The following is a 19,854-nucleotide window of genomic DNA, read 5'->3' as shown; positions in this document are numbered from 1 at the left end:
GATAAGAGTCTCATGGACTTTCCTGCCTGGGCTGGCTTTGAACTGCGACCTCCAGATTTCAGCCTCCTGAGTAGCTAGGATTATAGGCGTGAGCCACCGGCATCTGACACTGGGTAATTTTTGTCCTTAAGAAAAGCCTACTTCCTTTTAGCAAGTTCTTAGGAACAGAGATTGCTGTCAGGCATGACTGAGTGCTTTGGTCCTGTCTTCCCTGTACACACTGAGATCCTCTGCTCAGAGGCCAGCCCTTCCATCTGGATCTCTGCATCTTCCCCAGTCATACTGAACTCTCAGTGTGGCTATATCATTACTTAACGAAAGAACATGACTTTTCTTCTTCTTTTTGGAAGATCAAGTCAGTGTTGAATTTCAGGATGACTAACTGAATTAGGTTACCGGATAACATACACATTTTATAAGCCACATTCATGTTAAGACAGGTTTAAAATGAAAGCTGCTTTTTCCCCTAGCCCTGGGGCTTGAACACAGGACCTGCATTGTCCCTGTGCTTTTTCACTAGTGCTCTACCACTTGAACCACACCTCTACTTCTGGCTTTTTTTGGTAGTTCATTGGTGATAAGAGTTTCATGGGCTTTTCTGTCTGGACTGTCTTCAAACCACAATCTTCAGCTCTTCCTGAATAGCTAGGATTACAGGTGTGAGCCACCATGGCCAGGCTTAAAAGCTGCTTTTCTTATGTTACTCTATGAACTGTGGATGTTTGTTAAATCCTCAAAATATTGTTATCATACAGTAGGTTGTTGGAGGACATGGTTGTGCATGCGATTGTGAACTATTCTGTTTATTGTTTAGTATTCATTAACATCAAGTGAATTTGCCTTATTTATCAAAGTTCCCAGTGTCTTCTACGTTGTATTGTTGCTATGTGTATTCACTTTTCTGTAACAAAATACTCAAGTCAGAGTATCTTTATAAAGAAGGGAGGTTTATTTAAGTCACAGTTTTGGAAGCTGAAAGTCCAAAGACCAGGATGCATGGGTTCCTCCCTTTTGCTAAAGTCTTGATGGCAATGACAGGAGCATATGTGGAAAGAGAGAATGGATTGAGAAACTGGAAGCTGGAGAGAGCAAAGAGTCCCATAGCCTCTGCCGACGCAGTTTTGCAATTGACCTAAGGATTTTCCATTTTTCTCTCCCCACTTGTATTCCCAGCACCAACATAAGGAGGGACACAGACTCCCAACACCTGAACTCTTGGTGGACAAACCACTGCCATGACTGGACACTTCTAGGGGTAGGGCCCAGACAAAACCGCTGCCCTGTCCCTGTCCAGGGGGCCTGTGAAGCTATTGATTTAATAGAAGTGAGGAACCAAGGCTTTATTTTATATTCTCTGACAGTAAGAGCTACAGCATCCTCAGCGCAGAAGCCAGGTGTCCCTGACTGGTGCCAGGGACAAGTGCCAGAGACAGGGCTCAGGCAGCCAGAAGCTGATAGAACCAAGGTTTGTCTGGAGTTGCAATCCACAGGGAGTGTTCAGGCCAAACCAGAGATACCTGGACTGTGTTCAGGCCTTGGAGCTCTTCTTAGGACCTAATGTAGGAAACGAAAGCATCACACAAGGAGCTGAGCATGGGCAGGCCAGGACTAGGGTCTCTCAGCCTCTCTCATTGCTGTGTTGGTACTGTGATAAACATGTGGAGAGCTTGGTGTAAAGATACACAGCTGTTAACTAGGTATCAGTGGCCTATACCTATAATCCTAGACACTCAGGATGCTGACATCTAGAGGATCGCAGTTTAAAGCCAGCGTGAGCAGAAAAAGTTTACTAGGCTCCATCTTCAACATAACCAGCAGAAAGCTGGGCTGGAAGCATGGCTCAAGTTAAAACTCTTACCTTCTATCTGACCAAGTGGTTTGGGGACTGGTTGACTTCCTTGTTTTAGCCTAACTTGCCATTCTTTGGCTTTATCTATTACCTATGCAGCATTTGACATTTATGTTTTAGTGTTCACTTTTATAATTTGGGATCTTTTCTCAGTTGGTGTTGGAGTATAGTTCAGATACCTATGTGTCCACAAGACCAGCTAATGGTACTAAAGTCACTTTTTTTTGCAGGAGTTTGGCTAAGGAGATCAAACTTGAATTTGTCTGTATCATTCAAAGCCATACCAAAATGTTCCAACTGGGAAATTAATGCTGTTCTTTAAAAAAAAATAGTGTTACTATACGGGTGATGTAAAGAGGGATTACGGTTAAATAAGTCAAGTATAGAGTATATTTGTTTTTGGACAATGTCACTTCTTCTTTCACTCTCTCCCAGTTTTTCCCGCCAGTCCTTACCGACAAGTTGTGTGGTTCATCTTCAACATAGTGTCCAGTGAATGCCATTGCTGCATTTGTCCCTCCATTTCTGTATTTCCCCTTACACTCGCAAAGACATATAAATGAATAAACAGAACAAAAAGGAAAGAAAACAAAAACAGCTAAAAAGAAAAACAAAAGCTCTTGTTTTCATTTTCTGGAGTTCATTTTGATAAATACTTTTTTATATGATCAGATGCACATAGGCATCTATGCATTTCTTCTCCTAAGAGTATCCTCCTTTGGTCTCACTGTGTGTGAATTAATGTTCTTAAAAGTATACACATTCCAGCGCTTAAGTTCCTTTTTTAAAAAAAGTGGTTGTAGAGTATTTGTCTAGGTAGGACTCATTCTGATATAGAGAAACAGCCCCAGCTATAGGAGGTTGGTTTGAAGGGTAGCAGCCCTAGAGATGGGCTACTAGCTTCTTGTCCTACAGCTGTCACTCATCATCGCCTGACACTGAGCACATGAGTCTCTCAGCTTCTTCATTTGTGAAATGACAATGACTGCATATAGGGACATTATAGCGATGAATTGAGATGAACCTGAAAAGCCCTGATTTCCAGGCTGGTCCATGGTGTTTCATCACTGTGAGCTTGCTAGAAGCTGATCTGATTTGGAAATCTGGGACTGGGGTGTGGTGGGATAATTCCTTCATCCTAGCCCTGGGCTCAATCCCCAGTATGGACTTCGCAGTCTCCTTGTGAGTAGAAGGGATGGTTGTCCTAGAATTGCAGTTTGAATTTAGGTAGTGTTTCCCCCCCCCCGAAAATCTTATATATCCTTGGTTTGGTTTATTGATGTTTTAAGTTTTGTTTTGTTCTGGGATGAAACCCAGAACATTGTACTTGCTTGACAAGCACGTTGCCACTGAACTACATTACCTGATGTGGAAGAAATAATTGTATTGTCAAAGTCATAGAATTCACAAACTTTATAGACCATGATAATGACAATTTGCCTTGTGAAGTTTAAAATATATTTGTGACTTTAAGTATCACTATTCCATAATACTGTGAAATATGTGAAATTTATGTAATCACCTAATCTCAATTTTAAAAAACTGGGGATCAAACCCAGAATATTGCACTTGCTAGACAAGCACTTTGCCACTGAACTACATCCCAGCCCTATGTTCTAAGGTTAACTGAAGCAAGCTAGGCAGAAGCATGTGCCATTGTCAGCCAGACCTCATTGACTGAGTGCATCTGAGTGAAGAAGAGCTCCGTGCTGGCTCTAAGAACACAAGGAGGGCAGGCTCCCTGAGAAGTAAACCCCTAGTAGGGAATGGAAAGGCTGGAATCATTACTGCTCTTAGGGAATTAATGATCCTTGGAGAGATTCCATTCTAGGCAGGCAGAGCATCTGATTTCCTTTAGGTATTGTGGTAATCCATTATGTTATTAGTCATAAGGTAGTGTCCTGTTAGTGTCTTTGGGTCAGCACACAGCCCTGGTCCAGGAATTGTCTTGCTAAGAGGAGGCAGAGCTCTTCTGATTCTGTTTGCAGTGTTAATCTGCTGCTTGTTCAGATCATTTGTACAGGGCTTTATGGAGAAGTTGCACAAACCCCATCTGCTAAAATATTATGATTATTTATTTATTTATTGTTTGGTCATGGGGTCTGAACTCTGGGCCTGGGCACTATCCCTCAGCTCTTCAGCTCAAGGCTAGCGCTCTACCACTTGAGCTACAGCACCATTTCCAGCTTTTTCTGCTTATGTAGTGCTAAGGAATGGAACCCCCAGGGCCTCATGCATGCAAGGCAAACACTCTACCATTGAGCCACCTTCCCAGCCCTGCTAAAATATTATGAACATCTCCTGGTTTGGGAGTCCTGCCTCACTGGCTGGACTCTAGGAAGGCTGGCATATAAAGATCTTAGTACCAAGGAAAGTGAGTAGAATTGTCAAAATGTTTTGTTCCAAGATCAGGCCTTCTCACTATGATATCAGTCTCCTCCCCATCCATGGTGATGAGATTGTAGGCTGGAGCCCAGTAAGTCCTAGCTTTTCCCTCCCTTCCTAATTCCAAGTACTAGATTTCTATTTTAAGTGGTGTGGGGTCAGGTTACATTTCCTAATGTATTTCCTCTCTCTTCCTGCAGGGGAGCTGCTGAGTCAGCCCAGGCCGGAAGGAGTGGCAGAGATCATCTGCCCCAAGAATGGCAGCGAGAGAGTGAATGTGGCCCTGGTTTACCCACCTACGCCGACTGTGATCAGCCCCTGTTCCAAGTGAGTTCACAAAAGTCTCAGTCCCTGCTTCCTACCCCTGATCCTGGCTCTGTGGATGTGATAACAAAAAGTCAAGTTCAACTGCAACTCACATAAACCAAGAAGAGTCCCTCAAGCAAAGTTCTACTGAGTGACTTCTTCAGCACCACATGGCTTATGCAGCAACATAGGAGCTACTGTTTTTCTCCTTTTTTGTGATTTTTTTTTTACTTTTAAAACATTTTTTCTAACAGCTTTAGGAAATCATTCACAAATCACATCCTTGTTTAAAATGCAGAGTTGGTTGCTTTTTGATATATTTACAGGTATGTGCATTGATGACAGAACGTTTTCCCTCCAGTTCATTTCAGTTTTGTTGAAGGCTGCTGGGGTCTTCTAGAACCCCATCACGTTGCTGAATGACATGGGCCTCATTTCATAAAGCAGTGAAGTCCATTAAATATTAAAGTGCTGCAGAAAATCCATAGCACATTGGTTTTTGCTGTGGGCCTCCAATGCTCTAGCCAGTCCCAGAAATCAAGTACTATGCAGCTTGCTACCACCTTCTCCTCAGATGGAGAAAACCTATAGAGAACACGTATTTGTCCACTAGCTTGCATAGAATGTAAGCATTCTAAATAAAACTAGAGTGCTCGCATTCTAGAGTATTCTAGGTATATTCTACAATACACCCTGTTTTCATTTTTTATTAGTATATTTTTGTAATATCAGGGACTCAAGAGGCAACTTTTTTGTGTATATGTGCCAGTACTGGGGATTGAACTCAGGGCCTTGCATCTTTTTTTTTTTTTTTTGTCAGTTGTTGGGCTTGAACTCTGGGCTTGGGTGCTGTCCCTGTGTTCTTCAGCTCAAGGCAAGCACTGTACTGCGTGAGCCACAGCACCATGTCCGGTTTTCTAGTGGTTTATTGGGAGACAAGAGGCTTTGAACTGTGATCCTCAGATCTCAGCCTCCTGAGTAGCTAGGATTACAGGTGTGAACCACGGGCACCTAGCTGGGACCTTGCATCTTGACTTGGCTTTTGTGCTTAAGGCTGGTGGTCTACCACTTGAGCCACACTTCCACTTCCATCATTTTTGTGGCTAATTGGAGATAAGAGTCATATAGACTTTTCTACTTGGGCTGGCTTTGAACTGTGACTGTCAGATCACAACCTCCTCAGTACCTCGGATTACAGATGTGGCCCACCAGCACCAACCTTTCCAAGAGGCCTCGGATTACAGATGTGGTCCACCAGCATCTAGCTTTCCAAGAGGCCATTTTCAGCCCATACTGAAATTCCTGTGTATCTTGTATCTTAGGAAGTAGCCAACCACAAATATTTTTGGATCCAGTCCTGCTATTTTGATATCAGCAATATGGCTTATTCAGCCCAGCAGTCATACTCATGCAGCAAGCTTTTAGCTTTTCTTCTTAGTTAACCATTTAGATTTTTTTTTCTATCTATAAGCTGTTTATAGAGGACCAGCAAGTTTGCATTTGGGAATTGTGGCTTCTTATCTTACCTTGGAAAACTGATTGTTCAGTCACATTCCAGAGCTCCCTGTGGTCAGAGCAGTTCCTTCTTGTCCCTGAGGTGGCAGATCTACCCCCTGCCTATGCTTTCTGCATGGGGTCTCCAGCCGCACTGAGCTCAGGCGGAGTGTGATGCCTCCTCTGCTCTAAACTGAGCAGCTCATTAGATGGAATGTCCGCCATCCATCTTGGCTGGAAACTATCCAGGAACACCCCCGGGGAATGCTTATTAATGCTGAATTTATAATGCTCTTTCATCTAGCACGTGCCTGAGATAATTCATCATGGGTTTGGCTTGAAGACACTGAGATCTTGAAGTGCCTCGTAAATATTAGAGCGAGATTACATAGGAAAATCTTTGTCAGCAGATGCCCATTCTCAGTATCTAAAAACCCAGAAATTTGACTGTCTGGGTTTTCTTTGAATTTGGCCTCCCCTCTGGTTGCAGATAAGGGGATGTTACAAAGCCAGCAAGGTGTGGATCAGAAGGAAAGACTTACTTAATATGATTGGCAATAATGCCCATTCATCTATTGTTTCACTGTAGACACGTGCCCTTTAATAGGCAAGATAGAGGTGAGAGCTATACGATCCTTTTCTAGAAGCCACAGGTTTCCAGGCCTACATTACCAGTGTTTCCCCATGGGCTTCTTGCTGTTCTGAACAAAAAGAACCCATTTACACCACCTGCAAAGAAAATTATCAGCCTCTCCTTTAGAGTTTATTGAACATAAATGAACCAACAGCTTTGACATTCTAGGTAATCAGAGGCCCCAGGCTTAGCCTTCTACTTGAGAGAGAGGAAGAGAACACCTTTGGGGCCTGAACTACTTTTCACCTAAAAACTGAAATCGTTTTTTTTTTTTTTCAGAGCCTCAAAATGTCTCATAAAAATGGATGACAGATTTGTAGTAGAATAAAGGAATATTCTTGAATAGGAAAATTTCACATCTCCAATAGATAGGAGCAAGGAGAAAATTATCTCTTGTGACCAGTTATATGAAAATATGCTTCCATTCAAAGCTTAGCATTGTGTGGCCTAGTTTACTCCCTATTTTCCTTAAGCATTTACTTGAACCCTGAGCATAAACTAAAAATGAACCCACAGAGGCTCTATCAGGCCCAATGGACGGTGTAAAGCACTGTGACTGACAAACATAGCAAGGGGAGATTTGGAAGGCTGATGAGTGTAGCTATCAAAGGAGGTCATTAATTCCCATGACTTGGGACTGTGCCTAGACATGGGGTACTAGACGGCACCAAGCATTGGGAGACTAAGGTTGCTACCCTGTTTTGCAGCTAAAGCCAAGTTAACTTAAGCAGCTCACTGTGAAGTGATCTTCTACCTCCCTGCCATCCACCAAGTGTAGGTACATGGACAAAATCAGGTTTTCATTATCAGGCATGGATATGGGGATCTCATGCATATGAGTTTCCAGGGGAAGTGACCAGCCATGAACCTTTCAAAAGCATGGAAGTCAGCCAGGTACTCGTGGCTCATGCCTGTCATTCTAGATACTCAAAAGGCTGAGATCAGAAGAATTATGGTTGAAAGCCAGCTCCAGCACAAAAGTCCTAGAGACTTCATCTCCATATAACCAGCAAAAACCTGAACTGGAGGCATAGCTCAAGTGATAGAACCCTGACTTCAAACTCCAACACCAGAGAAACACACACACACACACACACACACACACACACCCTTATGTAAGAGGTGAAGATAAGAAAGTTGGTGTTCAGGGTCAGCCCAAGCCAAACAGAAAAGAAAAAGAGCCAGGCACCAGTAGCTCATGCCTGTAATCTTAGCTACTCAGGAGGCTGAGATCTGAGGATCGTGGTTCAAAGCCAGCCCAGGCAGGAAAGTCTGTGAGACTCTTATCTCCAATAAAACCACTAGAAAACCCGAAGTGGCGCTGTGGCTCAAGAAGTAGAGTGCTCACCGTGAGCTGAAGAGCTGAGGGTCAGCACCCAAGCCCAGAGTTCAAGCCCCACGGCCGACAAAAAAAAAAGAAAGAAAGAAAAAGAAGAAAAAAAGGAAAGGAAAAAATTGGCAAGATCCTACCAACAATCTGGGAATGGTGGTACACATCTGTAATCTGCTACACAGATGGTCATGGTTCCAGGCCAGCTCTGGCAAAAAGAAAAAAAAAAGATGCCAAACTCTGTCAGTGCTAAAGGAATGACTCAAGTGGTAGAGCACTTGCTTAGCAAGCACAAGGCCCAAAGTTCAAGCCCTGATACCACACCAAACTGAACAAAAAGACACCCAGTTGATTCTAATGTGTGTCTACTAGACTTTGTGATCCTTCAGCTTCTGTCCTTAGAGGAGTTGGTTCCTAGTGAGGCAGGCCTTACCTCTGCCTCTTGGACCTTTCTGTGGTCAGTGTCTAGTTGACAGCACCAGTGCAGAGCCTGGCACATGCTGCCTTGCTGTTAGCTCTCGGTCCCTTCTCCTGCTTTGAAGGTAGCACTCTGTTCAAGCCAGGAAAGCGTGAGCCTGACAGGAAGTCATTGTTGTTACTCTGGACTATAAGAATATCCCCCTGAGTAACCCCAGACACCCTTAGCCCTTTGATCTAGAATTCCTGTAGTTTTCAAGAGACTCCACGCCCTTCTTTGAGTTTCCTCCTGTGTATGTCAAATCAGACTTGGTATTTAATTGCCTGCCCTTGGCATAGTATAGATTATGCTACTATGTAGTTTATGAAGCACAACCCCACAAGCCAGGCATGGTGGTGCATGCCTGTAATCCCAGCTCTGTGGGAGGCACAGGTAGAAGGAGGGGGAAAGACCCTACTTGAAAAACAACCTAAAGCAAAAAGGCTCTTTTATAGCAAGTGTGAAGCCCCAAGTTTAAAACCCAATATCAAAATGAACAAATCCACCAATGACTTATCTATATTTTGGTCCTTCCTTATGAACACCAAACTTTTCTATTTCTTGTTTTTAAGATTTGTGGGTACTTTATTCCTTATTCCTTCCTGGGGAACAGTAGAGGTTTTCACTGTGTGTGTGTGTGTGTGTGTGTGTGTGTGCGTGCGTGTGCGTGCGTGTGTGTGTGTGTGCGCGCGCGCTGGCACCAGGGTTTGTTTGAATTCAGGTACTCTTGCTCTCAGTTGGCTTGCTTGCTTACTGCTGGTGCCTGGTGCTCTGCCACTTGAACCAGCCTCTAGACTGGGCATTCTGCTGGTTAATTAGAGATAAAAGCTATCCTGCCAGGATAGCTTCCAACTTTGATCCTACTTGCATGCATTCAGTGAAGATTTTTAATGTCACTCATGGTCCTGGTATTAAGCAGATTCCAGAGTTAGAAAGAAGTTGTTGTAAACACATGTTATCCATGATACAATGTAGTGTAAAGACAGTGAATTGATATGCACCCCCATATACACTGCCAGCCCCCAACTTAAAGGACAGTGGAGAGATGGAAGCTAGGGGAAGCTGATTGGAGGGAGATGAGGAGCCTCCTAAGAACTTACACAGTGCAACTGCACCCTAGACATCCAAAGCATGCTGCAACCCTGGACATGAAGCTTTGGAAGGGACAAAACTACACAGTTGTCCTTGGGTACTAGTTCTACCTGGAGACTGGCTCCAGCATCCCCCTCCCTTCCAGACATCCCAGAATCAGCTGATGCTCAAGATGTTTATAGAAAATATTGTGGCATTTGCATATAACCTGTGCAAACATTTTAAGGGAATAGTACCCAATATAATGCTGTGTGATATGTAATAGATTGTTACCTGAAGCATTGCTATACCATGTTCTTTAGGGAATGAGCTTGGCACGGGTTCAGTCCAAATCAAAATTTCCCAATCTGCGATTGGTTGAATCTGAGGATTCAGAGGACAGGGATGTAGGGAGTGAGACAGGGATAGGGCTGAACTCAGTAGAAAAAGAAGAAGAAGAATCTGTAAAATTCTTAGCTGTCAATTTCTGACTGTCCAAGGGCTCTTTGAGCAGAGATGCTGCCTAATTCCAGCCCTCAGGCTGTGGGAGCTTCTTTGCACAAACACTAGCTTTGCCAGTTGGAGATATCGTGTGTGTGTGTGTGTGTGTGTGTGTGTGTGTGTGTGTGTGTTGTATATTGAACTCAGGTCCTTGTGTTCATGTTAGGTTCAGTGCAGCATGTTTCTCTCTCTAAAGAAATTCTGAAGTATATATTCTATGATATGCTGGCTGAAAACCCAATATAACTTCTGATTTTCATATAAAAGACAGATAAAAGATTCAACAGATTAGCAGATGAAATCTTTTCACCTGGTGGCGTACTGGATTGCAGTCTATGCTCTGCCATGTATTTTCCTTTTTTTCCCTCCTTCTTTCCCTCCCTCCCTCCTTCCTTGTGCCAAACTGGGACTTGAAGTCAGGGCCTAAGCACTGTCCCTTAGCTTTTTAGCACAAGGCTGGCATTCTACCATTTGAGCCACAGCTCCACTTCTAGCTTTTTCTAAGTTAATTGGAGATACAAGCCTCACAGACTTTCCTGCTTGGGCTGGTTTCAAATTGTGATCCTCAGATCTCAGCCTTCTAAGAAACTAAGATTATACCAACACCCTACCCAGTCACATGGAAGGAGTATGTCTTGTTCTTAATTCCTGAAGCTGAACTCTCTCTTGTGGTGGAATGTCTGTGTACTACTCTCTCATCTGAGCAGTGAGAGGGGAGGGGGGATTTATGAGGAATAAAGAAGGGAGATAATTCTGATTTGAACAGGTCATGCGTTACAGAATTAACAAAACTGGACTGGTCTGAAAATTGTTGAGCTAAGCTTTCTCCTTTTCCAAAGGTTTTAATTAGAACAATGGAGGGCAAGCTGAGATATTATATTTCAAAACTCCTTAAAAAAACAACAACTTGGATTATTGCTTCTATATAGTAGAGTTACTTGCTTATCTGTAAGTATTCTCAAAAATTCATTGATGACTTTTCACAAGAACTTTGGTCATGACTTCATTATGACAGAAAGATATTTAAGACCAACAGAAACAACTTTTGTATAAAAGGCAGGATTCAGACAGTAGCCTTTATCATACCAAATAATCCGGCAAAGTCAGTCTATATATGCTCAGGTTAGACAATATGGACTTGAAGAGTGATTTCAGAAAGAAATAGAAGGAAGATGAATTTGGTTTTTATCATAATGGAGTTCTTTCCTACTGACTACAGTATTTTAAAGCGTGATGAGGAGGGGCTGATATTTGAGAGGATAAAGTTAGGTTTGGAGTTTGCCTAATAGTAAAGCCCATTGATTGGCATTGATTTGTTTTGTCCTGTGATAGGAGTGTCAGGCTCATGCTGTGTCTGGCTGCTTATACAGGCTGGGAGAAACTGTCTCTTTAACCTCCTGGCCTCCCATCAGCCACATTGATACTGGAATTCTCCCCTCTCTGCTTAGGTATCTTCATACTTTCTTGGAAAATTAAGTGGAAATGATAGTGCATCTTTCCCTAATGCCAACATTTTTACTGTACCCACTCTGTGACTTTAGGAGCACCAGTTTTAAGGGTAAGTCTCTGGGGGAGCACAGGTAGTTTTTTTGAATAGACAAGGCTCTGGGGGCCTGGAGAATTTAAGGGGAAAAGGGGAGGGGGAGTTGGGAGTGAAGAGATTTCTGGGAACAGGGCTTCATACGGTAACTGGTCTTTTCTTTGTCTAGAATCCATTCACATATGCAAACTATGTGATTCTTTTGTTCAATGTACTATATTAAAAGGTCCTTAACCTTCTATCCTTGTTGGGGAGAAGAAGGTCATTTTAAAATTTACTTGTATTTGCGCATGCATTTGTGTGTGGTATGTGTGTGTAGTGGTACTGAAGCTTGAACTCAGGGCCTTCAATTCTTGTATGGTCTTTTCTCTCAAGGTTGGCACCCTACAACTTGAGCCACAGTTTAACTTCTGGCTTTTTGCTGCTTAATTGGAGATAAGAATCGCATAGACTTTCCTTCCCAGACTGGCTCTGAACTGCAATTCTCAGACCTCAACCTCCTGAATAAATAGGATAGCAAGTGTATGTTACCAGCACCCAGCTAATTTGCTGTTAATAGTATACAGAATATAACATCAGGAAAAGCTTCAACTACCCTACTAGTACAAAGGAGGAGAGGTGTTAATTCCATAGATGGGTATTTTGAATAAGAGTTTACTCTCTCTATTAGCATGGAGCTTTTATTTTACTGCTTTTGAGTTCACATGCATTTGTAATATGTAATATTTGTGTTGCATTGTGATATATCCATACATACACAGTGCATGAGCAGGGGCCTCAGTGATCTGGAGGATCTGATTCTCACAGGGTGAGCTTGTTCCTAGAGAGAGCAAACCACTCACCTGCCAGCACCTTCTCCACAGTCAACACCAACCAGTCCACAGCCCAGATCCTAACTACCTGTCCTATTGGCTATCATGCTTTAGTTCACTGTCCACTTGCCCTAATTCTCCCAGGGCCAGGTATAACACCACTAAGTGACAACCTTTGCACCCCAGTGGTCACTGAAATTATCTACTACCAGTCCTAAGCCTGCTGATCCTGCCCTGCCTGTTTCTCCCATGGAAATCAGAGGAAAGTCTCTTATGACCAGCTCTGTGTTTCCTTGTGAAGACTGCATGGTGTCATGGGCTCCCTCTCTAAATGTGATAGCCTCTATTTCAGCCTTCGTGTCTAAATACTTTGAATTGTTTGTCTTTCTGGTGTCCCAGAAGGGACAAATTGTATACCCTGGGAGAATTTGGGGTCTGAGCTCAGCTACCCTAGGCTGAGCCCTCCCCTAGCTCCACACCTCTCACCAATGTCCTATTTGGGAGCTCCCTGTAAGCTTTGGGGTATAGAACTGATTTACCATTTGCTTCCTACGAAGTTCTTCATCCCTTTTCTTTCTCATGTAATACAATAGCTTTGCACCTAAATGTCCAAGCCAGCAGTCCATCAACTTCAATGCTTTTCTCTCCCTTTCTCGTAAGTAGTCTGTCACTAAGACCTGTAGTCCCAGCTTATCAGAGTGCCTAGTCATGACTGAATTCATTCATGAAACTTTCTCCTCGATCCCTTGCTTTTCTCTAGGCCTACCATGTCTGCCAAGATTCCTGTGAGTCTCAGTTGGCTTCCTACTACCTATTTTTCTCATCCCTTCAATCAATATTATCTTGAATTGTCAGTCCCTGTCACTTCTCTCCCAATTTAAAAGCCTAGAGTGGTGATTACACACTCAAGTTCAAAATCCTGAGCCTAATTCATAGGACCTATCACCATCAGACCCAAGCCACTCTGCTGACCTACGAGATGCTCCCCTTATTGTAGGAGGGGTTAACCACAGTGTTCCCTGGCTGTTGTTTGTCTTGTCAGTGAAAGCCCATCCTTCTTTACAAAAGCATCCCTAACCCTTTGGACTCTATAATCAGCTATATTTTCCTATATGTTTCTTTAATACTTTGTGGGGGGGGGTGTGCATGAGTGCCCGAGTGTGGTACTTGAGCTTTTAGCTCAATGGTAGCACTCTACCACTTGAGCCACAGCTCTACTTCTGTCTTTTTTCTTTGTGGCGGGGGGTGATTAATTGAAGACAAGGATCTCAGGGACTTTCCTGTCTGGCCTAATTTTGAACAGCAATCCTGAGATCTCAGCCTCCTGAGAAGTTAGGATTATAGGCATTGAGCCACCTGCACCCAGCTATCTCTTTAATACTTTACTAATACTTCATTACAGGAATGATCACATAGCTACTTTGTCAAGACAGCATGTACATCATCTATCAGTAGGCCTCTGTTGAGTAGTGGCCTTCTGATAGCCATTGACTAGGCCTTGAGAATTCAGAAATGACCAGTCAGACACTTCTTCAAGAATCTAAAACAACAGGAATCAAAGGAACAGTCAAACTTGTATCAGATTGCAATTAAAATAAATATATTATTAAACTATACCTGCTACCTCTGTTCATAGCTGTGTGAACAGTCTTGTGAGCAGAAATGAATCTCCCAGAAAAATCAGGAAAAGTTGTAGAAAGTAGCATCAGAGGTGCTTCTTGAAGGATAAGGATGAGTTTATTGCAATAGAAAAGGCTAGAGACTTGCTGGCTCTTGATTCTTCTTGGATTTTTAAAGAATGCAAACATGAGACACAGTATGGATGTGAAACATTCTGGAAAGAATGAGTGGTGGAATTTTTTTCCCTGTGGGTCTACTGGGCTAGCTGTTCTGGGTTTCTCACACTTTTGTTACTCAGGGGAGCAGCCAGCCTGATACAACTGTCTTTGCTTCTGAAGGCTCATCAGATTCAGTGAGGAGACTTCAGTGAGGAGACTATTTATTGCCACACCCCCAGCCCCCTGTGAAGCACCTGGTTGAGATGTGCATTTGTACCCTGACATCCTCTTGACAGTTGCTACTAGAATTTAACACAATGTCAAACCTTTCCTTCCCAGGATTCATTATATTCATAGGATTTTTTAAAGTTCATGCGGTTGGAGGTGTGGCTCAGTTGGTGGAATGCTAGCCAATGAGTGAAAGTAGCAGGGACCAAGTTCAAATCCTGGTCTTGGGACATAAAAAAAAACCAAAAAAACAGTTTATATAAAAGCCAACTTTTCTCTCACCCACCAAGCATGTTTCAGTACAGTCTTGTCTAGTTGACAGCCAGGCCTTGCCTATAAGGAAGGAGATGCCCTTCCTCTGGGATCTGGAAGCTCTGGTAGGGGTTGAAAAATTAATAAAATACTGGCTACATGAAATGTGCTATTCCTGTCATATAATACATAGAAAAGAGTTTTTTGGTGGTGTTGTTATTACCTAACTTGAAGGAGCCCTCAGCTAATTCTTGGATGGGCTAGAGGGCCATCTTAGGTGGATGCTGAATTATCAGTGTATCAATCAGTGTCCTTGAAATCAAGCAGCATTGAGCGACATAAAATGGGATGAGGGCAGCAGGACATAACCCCCTTTCCTTTCCTTACATTGTTTTGTAGGTTTTATTAAATGTTGTTAAAATGCTGTTAGGAAACCACACTCAGGTCACTATAGAAAAACCCAAGTAAATGATGGATGCATTTGACATTTTTTTCCTCTACTGTATTTCAGTTGTCTGTCACTTTGATTAGTGAGAATGCAGCTAATGGCTTCTCTGTGTAACGCCAAACTCAAGACCTGGGTTGACAGCCTGGCTAGGAAGACTTTTGTCCTGATGTCTGTGCTTATTTTTTAGCATGTATTTCTATTCCTACTGGATTATTCAGTGTGTGTCCACCTGGGTTGATTGGGAGGAAGCACATCTGTGTTTAGAGTTTGGAGTTGTTAATTAGAAATCTTGTTAAGCTATAAAATTACAATAGAATAACTAGTTAAAGCCAATTAGCATCATTTCCACTTTAGGGCTGATCTGAGTTTAGTCTCACAAGCAATAATGTTTGACTAGTTTACTACTAGAAAGGCTTTTGGGGGGATAGGGGGAGGGTGCATTTTTGGCCTGATATCTACATGTTTTTTCTAGAAATAGAAATGAAAGTCTGTGCAGAAATGCCATTTATGGAATGACTTTCTTTTCTTAAATTTGAGACTCCCATTCTCCTTTACTGGTAGTCATTTCTGGCCTGTCTTATCCCCCGATCCAGGAAGAACGTTGGTGAAAAGCACAGAAACCAGTGACTTTCGTGGCTGTGGAATTTCCATGGAGAAAATAGAGAGTGGAACTCACATGGATCATCTTCTGTACCTGCGAGCCCTCCCCTCTCCCAGGCACTTTCTGTGACCAGGAGTGAAGCTGTGTTCCAGGTGCTTTCAGAGGGTCATTGGAGAGGTGCGGAGGGGCGGGGAAGGGGGCAAGAACATGGAGCATATGTTTCACAACCTGAACCTCAGAACTGTGATCCTCCAAGTAGAATGCTACTTGAAGAAAAGAAAAAAAAATGTCTAATGGCTTCTCAGGGATTTTGTTTTCTGTGCACATTTAAGCCATAGTGACAGTACAGGTGGCAGTATTTTGAGCACTCGGGTTTCAGTTCTGTTCAATGTGAAAAGATGGATCGATCGACTGACGTTCATTGCTGTTCCGTCACTAGTGTAAGATATGTATATGTTTATCTTTATTTTTATAATATGCAAATACATTAAAATTTATACAGTTTGAAGCTTCTAGCATTAGTTGACACTGGGTGCAATATTTTGCATGAGAACTGTGCCAAGATGAGGCTGATTTCTTATTTTAGTATAGGACATTTTTTTGTTCTTTATTCTTTACTCCACCTTCTCAGATTAAAATGGAGAGGTTAAAAAAAGATATAGATTAGCTCTTGGGTTTTGCATTGATTCAAAGAAATTGCCAGTAATTAGCAAGATCTTGCAACAAGCATTTCATAAATGCCTGGCAGTTATCTTGCAAGGTGGAGCGATTATGTCTCCTCACTTCCCACATTAGCACTGGGGCAGCCTCTTGCAGGGGGCCCAAGGAGACAAATAATCCATGGAAAACTTGAGTCTTTCAATAGCTCAAGATGATCAGGAGTCAATTCTAATCATGTGAAGAGTTCTGCTATTAAGTACCTTTTTTTTTTTCTAGAACAGGGTTCAATAATTAGCAGTATGCTTTGCCAGTCCCTCAATATCTGGCTGAGAACATCCTCCTCAATGGAGAACACAGTCCCACTTATTTATTCATACAGAGCCTCTTGTTGGACATCTACTGCCAAGAAGTAGTAAAAGCCTTGTTTTGGAATCTACAGGAGGTAAAACTTTAGCAAACTCAACAAATTACTCTGTCTCCTAATTGGGGCCAAACAGCATATGCTGCTGCAGTAGGAACACATTCTTTAAGGAATGTAAAGGACTCTGTTTACATCTGCCTCCTCCATGTGTGGATAGAAAATGTGTAAAACTGTTTTTCACTAGTGTCAGACAAGAAAGTGAGTCAGCTGGTATTACTCGTTCACTTCCTTTACAAAGTATTGACTGTTGGAACGCCATAGAGCACAAAGTCTCCACATATTTAAAACTTAAGAGTGAACACACAACTGCATCTAAGCATTTGCAAATCAATTTGTGTAGGGACAGACAGTTAATTTCCTTGACTTTAGAACCTGATCATAAAGTCAAGTAGCCTATTTGTAGATTTAAAAAAAATTGACTATGACACTTCATGTGTAAAATTTCATTTTCCTTTAGAACATAGTCACAAGATGAATTTAGTTAACCCTTTTGTCACAGTTCTCGTGTGTGTGTTTGTGTGTGTGTGTGTGTGTGTGTGTACTGAATGGTAACATTTAATTGCTTTATGGACCATTGGCAGTTAGAATTTTTTAATTGGCACCACACAGTTCTTCAGCTGTTAAATCAATCAACTTTGTCCGGTCTTTGCAAAAGACTTCCAAACATATGACTTTGGGCTCACTCCCCAGAAATTCTATCAAGTAAAAGTAATGTCACTGGGGCTGTACCCTTGCAAAATATTTGCTATCTTAATGAACCCATATGCCCATGTTCTTAAAATCTACTACTTATTTTTTTTTTGACAAGTGACGTTTTGTGCTATTATCCGAACCCTAGAGAAGCAGTGTATGAGGAAACCTAGTGTGTTGTGACCAAAGGGTTGTCATGGTAGAGGGTCATATGACCACAAGAAGCTCCAGAAAAGCATGAGAACTTGCTTCAGCATGGGGTGGGGAGAGGTTGAAGATACAGAAAACACTGCTCTACAGGAATTTTTGCCATCTATATAGGAAATTCCATTTTCTCTCTCAACACCTGGAAAGACTCAGCCACCAGCCAAGGCTGACAGACCATTCACTAAGCACAAGAGGAATTTGTTCAACCCAGTGAGTCCTTTGCCTCTCAAACAAATGCCCTCCAAGTTTGTTATGGTTTCTATTCCTGCAAAACCACTTCCTGGAATTGTAAAAGCGCTGCCAGAATAAATGTTTTCCCCCTTCTAAGAAAAAACAACTCTGCTCCTATTGACATTTGTGTATTGGACTCTTCTGTCTGAATAAAGAGGAAAAGGTTTGCTGTGATTCCGGATGAAATGTGTTCTTCATGCCACAGTCTGTGAATTGTAATTGCGATTTCTCACTGCATTGTCTTAATAGGGCAGAAATTTAAAAAAAAATGTCAATAAAAGTACAAAGAAATGGTTTAGCAGTGCATTTCCAGTTTAATTATTTGTTTTATTCAGTGTTGCTAGTTAAGGAGTAACTATGTTATATTTTTAGTTCTTAACTTTGAGCTACAGAGGGTGGGGGTGGCAGCCCTTAAGGAGAAACTCAAAGTTCCCCTACTTTAAAGCTCTCCAGGTGCTAGTGGTTCATGCCTATAATTCTAGAGACTCAGGACGTTGAAACCTAGAGAATCAAGAATCAAAATTATCCCAGGTAGAAAAGTCTATGAGACACCATCTGCAAAATAACCAGCCAAAACTAGGCTGAAGGCATAGCTCAAGTGGCAGAGTACCAGCAAGGAACAAACAACCCAGGTGAGAGTTCAGGACCCTGAATTCAATCCCTAGAACTGGCATTTAAAATAAAAAGAAGCAAGCAAACTACAAATCTGCCTCTGCACTCTCAAGCCTCTTGGGGCTGGGGATACAAGTCCTATGCATCCTCAGCCAACGCTGGCCATGTGATTTAGGTCAGACTCCTTCTTCAGGGAGGTATTAGATTCCTAAATCAAACTCAGGGACTTAAGACATAGTTCCCTCTCCCATGTCTTGCTTTTCAGGAGTCCTCCAGGGCTTGTAAGTACCATATTCTGGGGGCCTTCTGGCATTCCTTCCCTCCCCCACTCTGTTCCATACATTTTGTTTTTATTTTTTTTTTTATTAAGAAGAGCTGATAAGATATGTAGAATCCAAGACAGTCTTCCAGACAAGTCCTGCCCAGAGGCAGTAGGGTCCTGGGCCCAAGGAAGAAGAAAGCAGCTGATGAGGACGGTCTTCCTGAAAGATGCCTGGAAAGGTAGGTGGAATCATCAACCACCCTGAGTTCAAATTTGCCTCTATCAGTGATAAAGGAAACCGTCTGACAGAATTTCCAAGAGTATTGAAACCAGGTATGGTCCAGGTAAATGGCTCTCTCTTGCAGCTATGTCCAGGTAATGTCAAATACTGACACTCAGTGCCATGGCCACCTTATCCTGATGAAGACAGCATAGTTTCACCATCTATCATCAACTTGAGTCTTTTTTTTAAATTAAATTAAGAAATCTGCTGAGCAGGTGACAATGAAAAGCAGATTTCAGTGGTGACAATTACAAGTGCATTATTTATCACATGTATGGCTGCTTCCCACAGCTACTTCCCCCATCTCATTGTGGGCTTGTTAAAGTAGATTTTACATTCTCGGAACTTTGAATCCAGCATCTCCAACACAGGGAGGCCTTCTGTGCTGATCTGCAATGAGGGAGAGACAAAGAGAAAACTAGGCAGATAGGGAGAGACAGCAGGGCCAGTGGAGACAACGCTTCTTCCTGAAGACCCTGGAAGACAGAGGTAGTAACACTGAGACAATGCTCTTTATAACCCTAGAATAGACCTGTGCAGAGGCAGGTGTCCCTCCCCTTGGGTTGATGTGGGCAATGACCCAACAGATGCCAGAACAGCTGAGATTCACCCAAAGAGATATAAAAGGGAAACCTCACAAATGCTACAACAGACTCCCAATTTCCAGATCCCATTTCTCATTCTCTTGCCTCAAGAAATCTGTACTGCCCTCCTACTCCTCCTCTTCCACATCTTCTTCTTTCTCCTCTTTCTAGGGCATAAGGTAGCTCTCCCAGCCAGGAATCTTAATTGGGGAGGGGGT

At 42.5% G+C, this 19,854-nt stretch overlaps 1 protein-coding gene across 2 annotated transcripts in view; it reads left to right on the top strand.

Annotated features, from left to right (window-relative positions):
* Mfhas1 (malignant fibrous histiocytoma amplified sequence 1) overlaps positions 1-18,193 on the top strand; it is an 87,897-nt gene extending 69,704 nt beyond the window's left edge. The window contains exons 2-4 of one of the 2 annotated variants that reach the window (XR_001175431.1): positions 4,435-4,561; positions 11,476-11,585; positions 15,679-18,193. Coding sequence is in view for 1 of the 2 variants with exons in the window: in XM_013026157.1 (XP_012881611.1) it covers positions 4,435-4,561; positions 15,679-15,712 (161 nt within the window). In the remaining variant the exon portion in view is untranslated. The remainder of the gene's footprint in view (positions 1-4,434; positions 4,562-11,475; positions 11,586-15,678) is intronic. The other variant, XM_013026157.1, reaches the window with a different exon arrangement.
* The last annotated feature ends 1,661 nt before the right edge of the window (positions 18,194-19,854 follow it).

This window comes from Dipodomys ordii, unplaced genomic scaffold (genome assembly GCF_000151885.1).
Source record: "Dipodomys ordii isolate 6190 unplaced genomic scaffold, Dord_2.0 Scaffold4, whole genome shotgun sequence".
Lineage (NCBI taxonomy): Eukaryota > Metazoa > Chordata > Mammalia > Rodentia > Heteromyidae > Dipodomys > Dipodomys ordii.
This window is presented reverse-complemented; position numbering and strand designations above follow the sequence as displayed.